The following is a 12,900-nucleotide window of genomic DNA, read 5'->3' as shown; positions in this document are numbered from 1 at the left end:
TAAGCAACTCTTCAAACATTTTCATCAAATGCTATTTCACGCATACGTGAATCCTTTGGCACACAAAGAAATAATAAAAAAAACATAGGTGTCTTTAATTTTTCTAATTTTCTTAATTTGAAGTAAAATACACCAAAATTTATAGTGGTTCACTCAAATTGAGCTATGTCCACTTCAGCCACCACCAGATTTCACTATGAAGAAGAAGAAGGAATACAGAGTTTTTTGTCTCACACTTTTGTCATGTAAACCCTTAATAATCACATATTTATAAAGTAAACATTCAGGTAATGAACATAAATAAGTTTGGTCAGGCCCAAACCCAAAACCAAAAAGAAAACCCAATAAACTCTAATTAACAATGTAGAGTTTATTATAAGTGTAGGCTCCATAACTCAACAGTTTTTCTTATTTTTTCTTTTGTAAGATAAAAGTTTGACATGATTGAAGGGTACTTAATATAATATTTGGTGACATGTCTTATAATTTTCAAATTCTTTCAAAAAAAGTTTGGTTGCACTAGTAAAAATAGGTCATTTACTAAAAATATAACCTCTCGATAAAAGCCCTATATTTGTAGATAAAAGTCTTTTTCCGACAACCCGTCAGACTGTTAGAATCTATCAGTAGTGATCTTGTCGGTAAAGGTGTGGAGACCTAAGCTGACAAATTTCATATCTTTCGGTATATCCTTTTACGAAAGTTTTAGTGAGATCTTTCGGAAATGTTTTTACTACGTTTACCGAAAGATTTATTGAAATCTTTCGGAAATGCTTTACTTATTTTCCCAAAAGTTCTATGCATATCTTTCTGCTCTACTTTACTTCCTTTGCCGAAAGATTTATGCATATCTTTCGGCTTTGCTTTACTTCCTTTCAGTCCTACTTACTTTTTTTACCGAAAGATATATGTATATCTTTCGGTTTTGCTTTACTGCTTTTACCGAAAGATATATGCATATCTTTCGGTTTTGCTTTATTGCTTTTACTGAAAGATTGCACATCTTTTGGTTTTCCTTTACTGCTTTTACTGAAAGATATGCATATATCTTTTGGTATTTTCTCTTTACAAATTTTTAATATTTTGTTTGTTTTTCACATAACCTTAACTTATTTAATTATCAGTCAAACCAAAGAAATACAATAATAAAAAAAATTCATTACATTTTTCAAAATTCTAAATCAATATGTATTATAACCACGTGTTACAAAAACACGTGTACTAATCCAAAAACATAATCCAACATACTTGTTCCAAACACGATAACATTATCCAAAAACTACATAATAAATGTACTAACTCGGTGGTTGATTCGATAACCTTGCTAATATTTTTGCAATCTGTTGTTGCGTTCTTTCGTTATTAACTTGAACTATCTCTTCTAGTTCATTGACCTACGCCCAAAGTTGTTGGTTATCTTCTCTTAACGACGACCCTCCACGTTGAGAATTGTCGCCCCTCCGTCAATCACCATGAAAGCGCGATGGTCGGACGCCTGACCCCATACCCATCACCTACCCGTATCGTTGGGGCCCGAAGGCTTTCTCGGTCACCTCAAAGTCGCAGATATCGGGTGTTTCACTATTTATTTGCTCCATCTCCGCCTGCACATTTTAAAGTTTCATTGTATAAGATGTATATATAGTTCTATTAAATTTTCAATTAAACTTATTTATTAACTTACAATCTTCTCTTATGATAATGGGTTCAACGTCGGGATCGGGTTTTCTTATGTGGATCTCGGAGTTTGAGTCCTTCTAAACCTCTCTATGATAGTTGGTGGACGCCTGAGTTCAATCGTCTGCATAAATAATTTAGTTAGTGTTCATCAATAAATTAGTTAAATTATTTATAATAGGTATAAACTGAATAATGTACATACCAATTATTCTTCTACGCGCGAAAATGGTTTACTGCCTATATGGTGCGTAAACTTCACTTGTTTTCTGTTGTCAATATTGATAGAGCTTTTTTCTGCATTTAAAATAAAATAGAATTTAAAACTAGTGTCGTTAGTACATATTTCAATTCTGAAATTATACGTACCTTGAAATTCTCGGTGAAGAAGTGGTGTCTGCAGAGGAACTCCCAATCTGCTGAATCATAACATGGTGATAGATTCGCAAGTACGGCCGCCTCATCTCCGTTATGAATCCAGACATAATCCCGACTCAATCGGAGCGCCAACTATCCCATATTTGTTTGATGTGTGCAATTACGGCCTCTCTAAACGTATCTATAGACATATTTGTATTCTCAAATGGATTCTAAAATATAAAATCACCAAATGTTATAAAACTTCATTTGAATGTTAATTAATATTATTAGGTCAAAAACATTATCAACAATAAAAAATAAATATTTATAATAATTTACCGGTACCCGTAGTGTCCGGAGTGGACTTGTCATCCTCATTATGCTCCTTCTCTTGCTTAGCCTCCTCATCCTCCTGATCCTGCTCTGCGCCCGCAAACGTACTCTTAACAAAATTATCTTCATCATCCTCTTCTTGTGGCTGGTTTGATATGAAAGAAGATATTGGGACAGGATTTAACACCAGACCCACTACGTGCTCCCCTGAATGCTCTTCCCGGCTCCCTGAAGACCCCCCTTGGGTCGTAAGGTTGCCTACTTGTGAAATCAACTCCTTGAATATCTTGAAGAGTTTTCTTGGCGGTATTGTACGTACCTGTTAACAAAGATAGTACTGATTTATTTGTATGAAATCAGTATGATGTGAAGTTTAAGGTAAACCACTAATCTATTCTTAACTAGATATTTGTAAAACGTGGATTTATTTTTGTCACAATATTTCATTCGTGTCATGATGCCATATCAGGGGCGTAGAATACTTGTTTTTCTTGACTCGCCAAAATATAAGGTTGTTGCATTTGAGTTTTTAAAAGGCGGTTGACGTTTATACTTCCGAAGCCATATTTATCCACTTTCACTCCACGTTCCCCACAATGTGCATCAAACCACTAACACTTGAAGAGGACAACCTGTTTATGAGAATAGTATTGTACTTGGATTATGTCCGTTAAAACTCCGTAGTATGATAGAGTATCTGATCTATTGTTTCCTACAACAGCAACTCCGCTGTTTTGAGTGGTTAGACCTTCGTCGTGTTTTTCTGTACATAATTTGTATCCGTTTATTTTACACCAAACAAAACTAAATGATTACAGAGTTGGACCGGAGCTTAAGATCTTAAAGTCTCTTGATATATCGCTATCGTCTGTTAATTGGGTGACTTATATACGCAAATTAAGACTCATGTTAAATTATTCGTAAAATTTAGAATCAAGTTAAAGTTATCAGATCTCTCCATGGTTCTGGTATCTACTCACTCTATGCTTAAAATAACTAGTATACGTTGGGGGAATTTCTCCACGGGACTCCATGTTATTGCAATCCTGCACATACTCGATGAACGTGTGTTTACAATATTAAATTCTAAGATCATATCTTTAATACTAATAATTTGTACTAACAAAGAAATATGAAATCATACATGTAAAATGGTTCTACTTTAGGGCAATTTTTCAAGAAGTATGAATGAGCCATATCTCGATCGCAATAATCCAAGTTATATATTGTGTCGTTGGATAATTCTTCCAATGATTAAAATACTGAGAGACCCGTGATTGAACTTGGTTTAGGAACTTCTTCCATGTATTTGGCACATAGACAAATACTTTCATTCACAACATATGTCTCTCTTATTGAGCCTTTTGGGTGATTTTTATTCCGTAAATATATTTTCATTGTGCCCATGTATTGATTTATAGGATACATCTATCGAAACTGGATAGGACCCCCAAGTATAGCCTCAAGTGACAAGTGTGTCGGGAGATGCATCACGATGTCAAACAACGACATTGGAAAAATCATTTCCAATTTGCACAGTGTCGTCACAATATCCAAATACAATTGTTCTAGATCGGATTCACTCAACACTTTGAAACACAACAAACGAAAGAATCGAGACAAATTTATTATAGAGGAATAAGGTATTCTAATAAAATGTTACAATCATGACTCTTCAATCCCGTAATCTTATTCTCTTGCAAATTTACACAACCTCCAATGTTTGAGCAAAAGCCATCAGGCAACTTAAGATCCTTCAGAAATTTACAAAGACGTTGTTTATTCTTAGAGGACAAAGTGAAAGGGGCTTCTGGATAATGAACTACTCCTTCGACATCTATAGGATGTAATCAGTGATTTATGTTCAAGAGTTGTAAATCTTTTCGGGTTTTAGGACCATCCTTAGTCTTCTCTTTCACATTCATCATTGTTCCCAACACGCTATTACAAATATTATTTTTGATATGCATCACATCCAAATTATGTCTCAATAATAATGATCTCCAATAAGGCAAATTGAAGAAAATGCTATGTTTGTTCCAATTGTCTCCCTATGTTTTATGATATATCTTGGTTTTCTTTCTTTGATCTATAGTTAGAACAGTGCCTTCTAGGTCCCGTGCTTGCTCATAAATTTCTTGTCCTGTTAATATTTTTGAGGGCTCTCTATAATCTGTTCTACCATCAATAGACTTTTTATCCCTCCGGTATTTGTGGTTTGGTGGAAGGAAGCGTCGGTGACCCATGTAACATTGTTTCTGCCTATTAACAAATCGAAGAGATATAGTGTCTTTGTTACAACAAGGACAAGCGAGTTTCCCTTTTGTACTCCACCCTGACAAATTTGTGTATGCTGGAAATTCATTAATGGTCCATAGCAACGCTGCGCGCATATTAAAGTATTGCTTGGTGTGTGCATCAAACGTTCTCACACCACTATGTCATAGTTTAGTCAACTCTTCAATCAATGGCTGTAAAAATATGTCAATTGCATCTCCCGGACTCTTTGGACCTGGAATTAACAAAGATAGAATGAAATTGCTGGAATCAATGCACAGAGTGGGTGACATGTTATAAGGAATTAGAATAATCGGCCAAATACTATATGACCTTTTTCCATTTGCAAAGAGTTGGAACCCATCGCTTGATAAACCAAGTCTCGCGCTATGGGGGTCCGACGCAAAATTCTTATACCTCTCATCAAACGTTTTCCAAGTGTATGAATCAGCTGGATGTCACCTTCAACTCTACCTTCCTTGTATCATCTCATCATTGGAGCGGTCTTAGACAACATGTACATCCTCTGCAGTCTTGGTATTTGCGAAATTAACATTTATCAAACACAAAAACACATTGAGCTAACAACAATTTGCAAAAACTCTAAATTTCAATAAGTTACTCAAATACTCAAAGCTAAATAAACTAGCAAATCTTCAAAAATCCTAAATTCTAGAAACCCTAAATATATAAAAATTTCCCAAATTCACAATAAATTTAGTTTGAAATAGAAGAAAACAAACCTGGAATTGAAGGTTTAGTTGCTGGAGGAGAGGAGAACGGCGCTTGTTCAACAGTAGCGGCGACGACGGCGTTAGAGAATGTGAAGAGTGGCGGCTGGATTTTGGACGTTCGATCGACTGGAGAAGATGAAGAGCAGCGAAAGATGGTGGATGGCGACTGGATTCAGCAGGTTGCTGCTGGATTCGGCGGAAGAAATCTTCAATCGGCGGAAGTGTTCTTGATTGCGGCTGGAATCAGCGGAGGGTAAGAGACGGAAGAGAGAGAGCGCGCAGGGGAGGGTTTCTGCCTATTCGCGACATAAAGGAACAATACCGAAAGTATTAGGCATATCTTTCGGTATTTCCTTTAATTTAAGGGGCGGCAGTTTTAAGTATATCTTTCGGCTTTGAGGTTATAGATGCCGAAAGATATAGCCAAATCTTTCGGCTTTGGCCTAAAAAAACCAGAAAAATCAAAGTGCTGGAAATTGGGCAAAACCGGAAGATTTAGATACATCTTTCGGTTTTACCCTTCAAAACCGAAAGATTTATCCTAAATCTTTCGGTATTTGACCATTTACAATTTATTATTTAATTTAAGTTAATCATTATTATATTTTATCATTAAACACAATCCAATAGTTATAAATCAAACACAAATCCCTACACATACAAATATAAAACATATTCAATCATTCTTAGTATATATATATATATATATATATATATATATATAATCAAACACAAAGCTTATATACATTTTATATACTCAAACAACAACCCTACTTTATATACTTGTAATTATTTCAATCACAATCTCTATACTTGGAATATTAAATCACAATTGATTTGTTTGGAAAATTAAACAAGATTCATGTATTTAGAAACCAAAACACCAATTGGAAAAGGATGGAGAAATTTATGAAGAGTGACCAAAGCCGACAGATATAGGGCAAATCTTTCGGTATACCATAGAAAAACCAAAAGATATGCCTAAATCTTTCGGCTTTGGCCTTAAACCCAAAAAAAATAAAGTGTTAGAAATTTGGCAAAACCTAAATATTTATATAACTCTTTCGGTTTACCATTCAAAACTTCCTAAATCTTTCAGTATTTGACCATTTACAATTTATTATTTAATTTAATTTAATCATTATTATATTTTATCATTAAACACAATCCAATACTTATAAATTAAACACAAATCCCTACACAAACAAATATAAAACATATTCAATCATTCTTAGTATATATATATATAATCAAACACAAAGCTTGTATACATTTTATATACTCAAAAAACAACCCTACTTTATATACTTGTAATTATTTCAATCACAATCCCTATACTTGGAATATTAAATAACAATTGATTTGTTTGGACAATTAAACAAGATTCATGTATTTAGAAACCAAAACACCAATTGGAAAATGGTGGAGAAATTTATGAATAGTGACCAATGCCGGAAGATATAGGGAAAATCATTCGGTATACCATAGGAAAACCGAAAGATATGTCTAAATCTTTTAGCTTTGAACTTAAATTCAAAAAAACAAAAGTGCTGGAAATTGAGCAAAACCGAAAGATTTATATAACTTTTTCAGTTTTACCCTTCAAAACCGAAAGATTTATCCTAAATCTTTCGGTATTTGACCATTTACAATTTAGTATTTCACTTGATTTAACCATTATTATATTTTATCCTTCAAACTTAAACACAATTCTATACATATAAATCAAACACAAATCCCTACACATAAAATATAAAACATATTCACTCATTCTAAGTATACATATATATAATCAAACACAAAGCTTGTATACATTTTATATACTCAAACAACAACCCTACTTTATATACTTGTAACTATTTCAATCACAATCCCTATACTTGGAATATTAAATCACAATTGATTTGTATGGACAATTAAACAAGATTAATGTATGTAGAAACCAAAACACCAATTGAAAAAGGGTGGAGAAATTTGTGAAGAGTGACCAAAGCTGAAAGATATGGGGCAAATCTTTCGGTATACCATAGAAAAACCGAAAGATATGCCTAAATCTTACGTCTTTGGCCTTAAAACCCAAAAAAAAAGTGTTGGAAATTGGGCAAAACCGAAAGATTTATATAACTCTTTCGGTTTTACCCTTCAAAACCAAAAAATTTATCCTAAATATTTCGGTATTTGACCATTTATAATTTATTATTTCACTTGATTTAACCATTATTATATTTTATTCTTCAAATCTAAACACAATTTTATGCATATAATTCAAACACAAATCCCTGCACATACAAATATAAAACATAGATAATGAATGATGTCTCTATGATATGTCTTTTAACTAAAACAACGCCTTTGAGTTTTGAAGATTATAGATGGATTGATGCTATTTTCGTGAAAAGGGATTTAAAAGATGTTCACATGAGTATGCACTTTATGTGAAAATGGATAAAATGGAGATTGTTTGTTCATTTCCTCTATGTGGATGATCTTATTTTTACCGAAAATAATCTGAGTCTCTATAAAGATTTTAAGAATGATATGGCTCGAGAATTTGAGATGACAAATATTGGCTTAATGTCATTTTACCTTGGATTAGAAGTGCGTCAATTGGATGGTGGAATTTTTATTGGGAAACAAACATATGTGAAGGAAGTCCTGGATAGATTCAATATGTCGAATAGCAAAGCGGTGGCTACCCCTATGGAGGTTAGAGCTAAATTGAGCAAAAACGAAAAGGGAGAAAAGATGGATCTCACACTATTCAAAAGTCTCGTTGGATGTCTAAAATATTTAACATGTACTCGGCCATATATTCTTTTTAGTGTGAGAATTATTAATCGATTCATGGAAGTGCCCACGAGGGAGTACATGAAAGCTGCAAAGAGAATTTTGAGTATTTGAAAGGTACTATTGATTTTGGAATGCTTTATTCATCATCCAAGGAATTTCAACTTGTTCCATATTCTGATTATGATTTTGCCGGAGATATAGATGATCGGAAGAGCACAAGTAGATTTTTGTTTTTATGGGGTCTAATGCAATTTTGTGGAATTCGAAGAAACAAGCGATAGTCTCACTATCATCTTATAAAACTGAATATGTCGCAATAACAACATGCACTTGACACGCAATCTAGCTAAGAACATTTTTTATCGACAACAAGTCTGCTCAAGCTCTAGCAAGGAATCTTGTTTTTCATGATCGAAGTAAACACATCGATACGCACTATCACTTCATCCGAGAGAGTATTATGAAAAAGGAGATCAAACTTGAATATTCTTGAATATGTGAAATTTGTTGACAAATTACAAATATTTTAACAAGCTTCTTGGAGTGGAGGTTTTCAGTACTAGAGAATGAGGATTATGCTTGAAATCACGAAGAAATATTAACTTTACAGGAGAGTGTTGAAAATAAAATAAATTAAGAAATTAAAGAGTCAATTGAGAGTTTAATAGTCTAATTAATATTAAAATTATTATCTTTTTGTTTAATAGGTTTCTTAATAAGCATTAATTCTATCTGTTTAAGAATAATGAAGGTTTTAGAAGTTTAAGAGTTTTTTGTCCTAATATAAATAAAATAGTTGTATTTGAAAGAAGATGAACTGAAATAAAATACCTTTCCTGAGTTTGTGAGAAAATATATTGATTGCTCACTGCCGTTTCCAATAAGATCACCTGAGTTTACTAATTTTCTTTAAAATTAAACATATTTCATTAAGGTTGATAGATCACATTTGGCATGTGGATACAAATATATGTTTCATCCAACTTCAACTCATGACTAACATATATTGTATGCAAACTTATTTATATTATTGATAGATGAAAGTTCTATATTTATTCCATGATCTTATTCATATATATGCAGATAGAATGCCTAAAGAAAGTTGAAAATAGATAATTTGCTCCTAAAAGTCATCTGAAATTCTTTCACTGACAAACAATAATAGAAAGAATAGATGAATATTGCAAATTGGTAGAATAATTCAATTCATTCATCCATTCAGTAGATTGATATGATGGGCCGCGATTAAAAGCACGGTTGCTCACTGCCGGAAAAGTCCACCGCCGCCTACGAATAGCAAGAGTTTTGAGCAAGAGCAATTCTCGAGATAGTGAGATTCAAGAGGCTCATTCCAAAGTTTTTTTTTAACCTATTCCTTATGAATTCGTTTGAGCTAATAATTAATGATTACATCATCCCGGTAAAGATATGTAGAGCATATATGCTGCAGAATCTTGGTTTGATTCTTCAATGGCATTTGGTACCCCTCGGATTCTTCCATGGCATTTGATTCCGCGGAAACGATGACTTCTGCAGTGTTCAGGAGGGTAGGTCAATCGATCTCTTCTTAATTTCTGCTAATCAGAATATAAAATAGAAACAAATATGAAGATCTTGCATTTACAGATGTCCTATCTCAGCGTTGGCATGAAACAAATTAGTCGACATCATCTCCATGATTGGCTATTTATGTTGACCTTCCCAGCAGCAATCCATCTTCTGTTGATCATCACAAACCAGAAAATGCAATAATACTTATCTTAAATTCTTTTACTGGCACAATAAAGAAAAAATATGGTTTCTTGATAATTTCTTTCATTAATCTGAAATGCTTCTTTGGGCTATTTTTTCAAGTTAAACAATTCTTGTTTATTTATATTTGTAATTATATTTAAATATTTGGTTTATTAGGATTTGAATTTTTATTAATAAATATGTAATTGATTGATATTTTAGAATATAAGTAATGAATAATATAATTTTGAAATAAAAAATTATATTATTTATCTTAAGTTTTTGATTTTTTATAATATATATATATATATATATATATTTATTTATTTGTATATCTGCATCAATAATATATTAAAAAAAATTAATAGTAAAATTGAAAATAGTAGAATTTCTTGCATGCTTAAATCAACAATTTGTATTATTCCTTCCTTTTAGTGTATAGATGTAAATAACTATACTGAATGAGTTGAGCAAATTCACAACAAATTCCTTATTATGGCTCTAGCCACAACAGCCAAGTCACGAATTCTAGTATTTAAGGCAGAAATAGGAGAAACTGATGAACCAAATGCACTCTTGCAACTATCAGCCACTTGTGCAGTACCAACCATTCCATCTTCTGCAAACTTGGGGACTCCTCGAATTGCATGTTCTGTTTCTGGTACAAGATCACTTAAAACGAACTCATAATTATCTAGACAAGAGCTTAAAGGCTTTATGAGGCGTGGCCTTGAATGTCGTAATCGTTTGATTTGATTAATTCCCACATTTATATTTTTCTTGATTGCATCTACAACAATTAGGCCTAGTCCCGCAACATCTTCACTCTTGCTTCGTGGATCTGATTGAAGTGTTCTGAGACAGAGCTTGAAAATCTGTGTGTGTTTGCATGTTTGGATTATGAGATTATCATCCCCCATTACAATTGATAATTGAAGTGAGGAAAGGAGGGCTAAGAATGTGAAACCTATGATGACTTGAGGTATAGAAGAAGCCATTATGCTTGTGGATTGCAAATATTGGGTATTGGATTGACAAAAGGAGGACGATAGTTAAAGAAGAAACTTCTTTCTAATAGTCATATATACTGGTTGTTTTGTTCTTCTTTTTATAGTAGATATGCTTGATTAATTCATGTTAAGATACTTATCAATTATCTTAAAATAATGATGATAAAGATGAATTATTTTTAGTAATAATATAAAAAGGGATAATCAATACGTCATTGCCTAATCACTAAACTGTTGTCTATCAAAAAAAATAACAAATTTGGAAACTAGGGATAAAAAAGGAGAAATAATTACCTTATAAATCCTAATCAAAAGGATAATCAATACGCATTGCCTAATCACTAAACTGTTCTGTTGTCTATCAAGAAAACTAACAAATTTGGAAACTAGGGATAAAAAAGGAGAAATAATTACCTTATATAATAATTTTGGCAATTTTTAAGTTTGTTATAAAATAATATATCTATAAGATATTGACACAATATTCTAATATTACGATAATGTAAATATTATTATTAAATTAATTTTCTTATAAATTTAGTATAATTTGGTTTATATTAAGTTAGAATAGAGAAGATGGTATAAAATAATAGATTGAATTACATAAATTATTTATAATATATATAGAGATTCTATTAATTTTATAAGAAAATTAATATAATACTATAATAATTATATTTTAATTAAATATTATTATATTAATTTTCTTAAAAAATTAATGTTGTTGAGTTCCATTACTATGATGAGTTTGGAAAATATGGACAAGAAAAAATCAAAGTAAAGTAAAAATATATAATAAGAAAAAAAAAGTCTAAAAAAATAGGGTTATATATTTAGAGTTTCGGCAAGACGACCGGACAGTCAAACTATATTGATTTTGGCTAGAATCACGGGTGTTGAATTCTAGCGGCGTTACTTTATATTTTGCTAAGACTTCTTTTAAATACTTGTTTGAGTATGTCAATGAGATCTATTTTTATTATGGTTCTTTTTCCTATAATCCACCGTTAACGGTGACGACTTTGTATTGAACCTCTAAGGTATTAAAAAATACTTTAGCGTAACTCACTATAATATAATAAAGTTGTTTTAAGAGACCTACGGGATATTTAATTTTTTCCTTATTGAATTTTCATGCTAAAATTGATTTGTCTTAATTTTATTTATTCAGATATTTGGTTTGGTTTCTTTATTATCTCATTTTGACATACAAAATAGAAATAATAATTATTCCGCAATTGTTATTAGGTATTTTTTCCAACAAATAGTATTAAAACATTTGACTCATCAAATTTTTTCTTTGTCAAATGCATGAGCAAAATTCGATCGGGATGATTAAAATTATCTCGACGAACTTTTCATTGTGAAAATGCAAGATTCTCAATTTTCTTATTTACAGAGATTTGTTTAGTCCTTTACAATGTATGACAAATATAGACATGATAATAAATGAAGATTGAAAAATTAGAATTGGAAAGTAGCTGCTACGATGAGTTAGTGGGTTGACCAAAATATTTCCCACCACATTATAGAAGAGAATGATAATTCGAGAAGTTTATTTCAATAAACAAGGAAATGATAATTCGACGACTCAAGAACTTGACATACAAAGAGAGTGATAGTATGACATATCACACTAACAAGTTTATTGGCTTGGTCAATTAAATAACATCGATGTAAATGACTCTCAATAATGAGATATATGATCTACTATTTCTTAGGCCGTTACTAAGACAATTGAGAAACGTTGTTGATTTCATTGAAAACTCAAAGATAGATTGTATTCTAACCATTCCATGGTTAAATATAGTTTTTCAACGAAAAGGCTAGAAGAAGAGAGAAATATGAACAAGTTTCAGAAACTCTAATAGGTGAAAATTTAGAATCACGTGGAAGAAGTAAAAATAGATCTCCTTAAAGTAGAAATGAATAGAATGACTTGAAAAAAACACATGATGCTTAAATTCTATCCCTGTAACAAACTG

The 12,900-nt window shown here is 31.8% G+C and overlaps 1 protein-coding gene across 1 annotated transcript; it reads right to left on the bottom strand.

Moving 5' to 3' along the window:
* Window positions 1-10,381: 10,381 nt before the first annotated feature.
* On the bottom strand, window positions 10,382-10,903 carry LOC124926544 (cell wall / vacuolar inhibitor of fructosidase 1-like). Its single transcript, XM_047466796.1, has one exon. It carries the CDS (start codon window positions 10,901-10,903, stop codon window positions 10,382-10,384), a length of 522 nt encoding a protein of 173 aa, XP_047322752.1.
* Between the last annotated feature and the right edge of the window lie 1,997 nt (window positions 10,904-12,900).

This window comes from Impatiens glandulifera, chromosome 1 (assembly GCF_907164915.1).
Source record: "Impatiens glandulifera chromosome 1, dImpGla2.1, whole genome shotgun sequence".
In the NCBI taxonomy this organism is placed as follows: Eukaryota; Viridiplantae; Streptophyta; class Magnoliopsida; order Ericales; family Balsaminaceae; genus Impatiens; species Impatiens glandulifera.
This window is presented reverse-complemented; position numbering and strand designations above follow the sequence as displayed.

Excerpts from the sequence above, each read along its gene's own strand:
- LOC124926544 (XM_047466796.1), bottom strand. The coding sequence starts at position 10,903 with ATGGCTTCTTCTATACCTCAAGTCATCATAGGTTTCACATTCTTAGCC.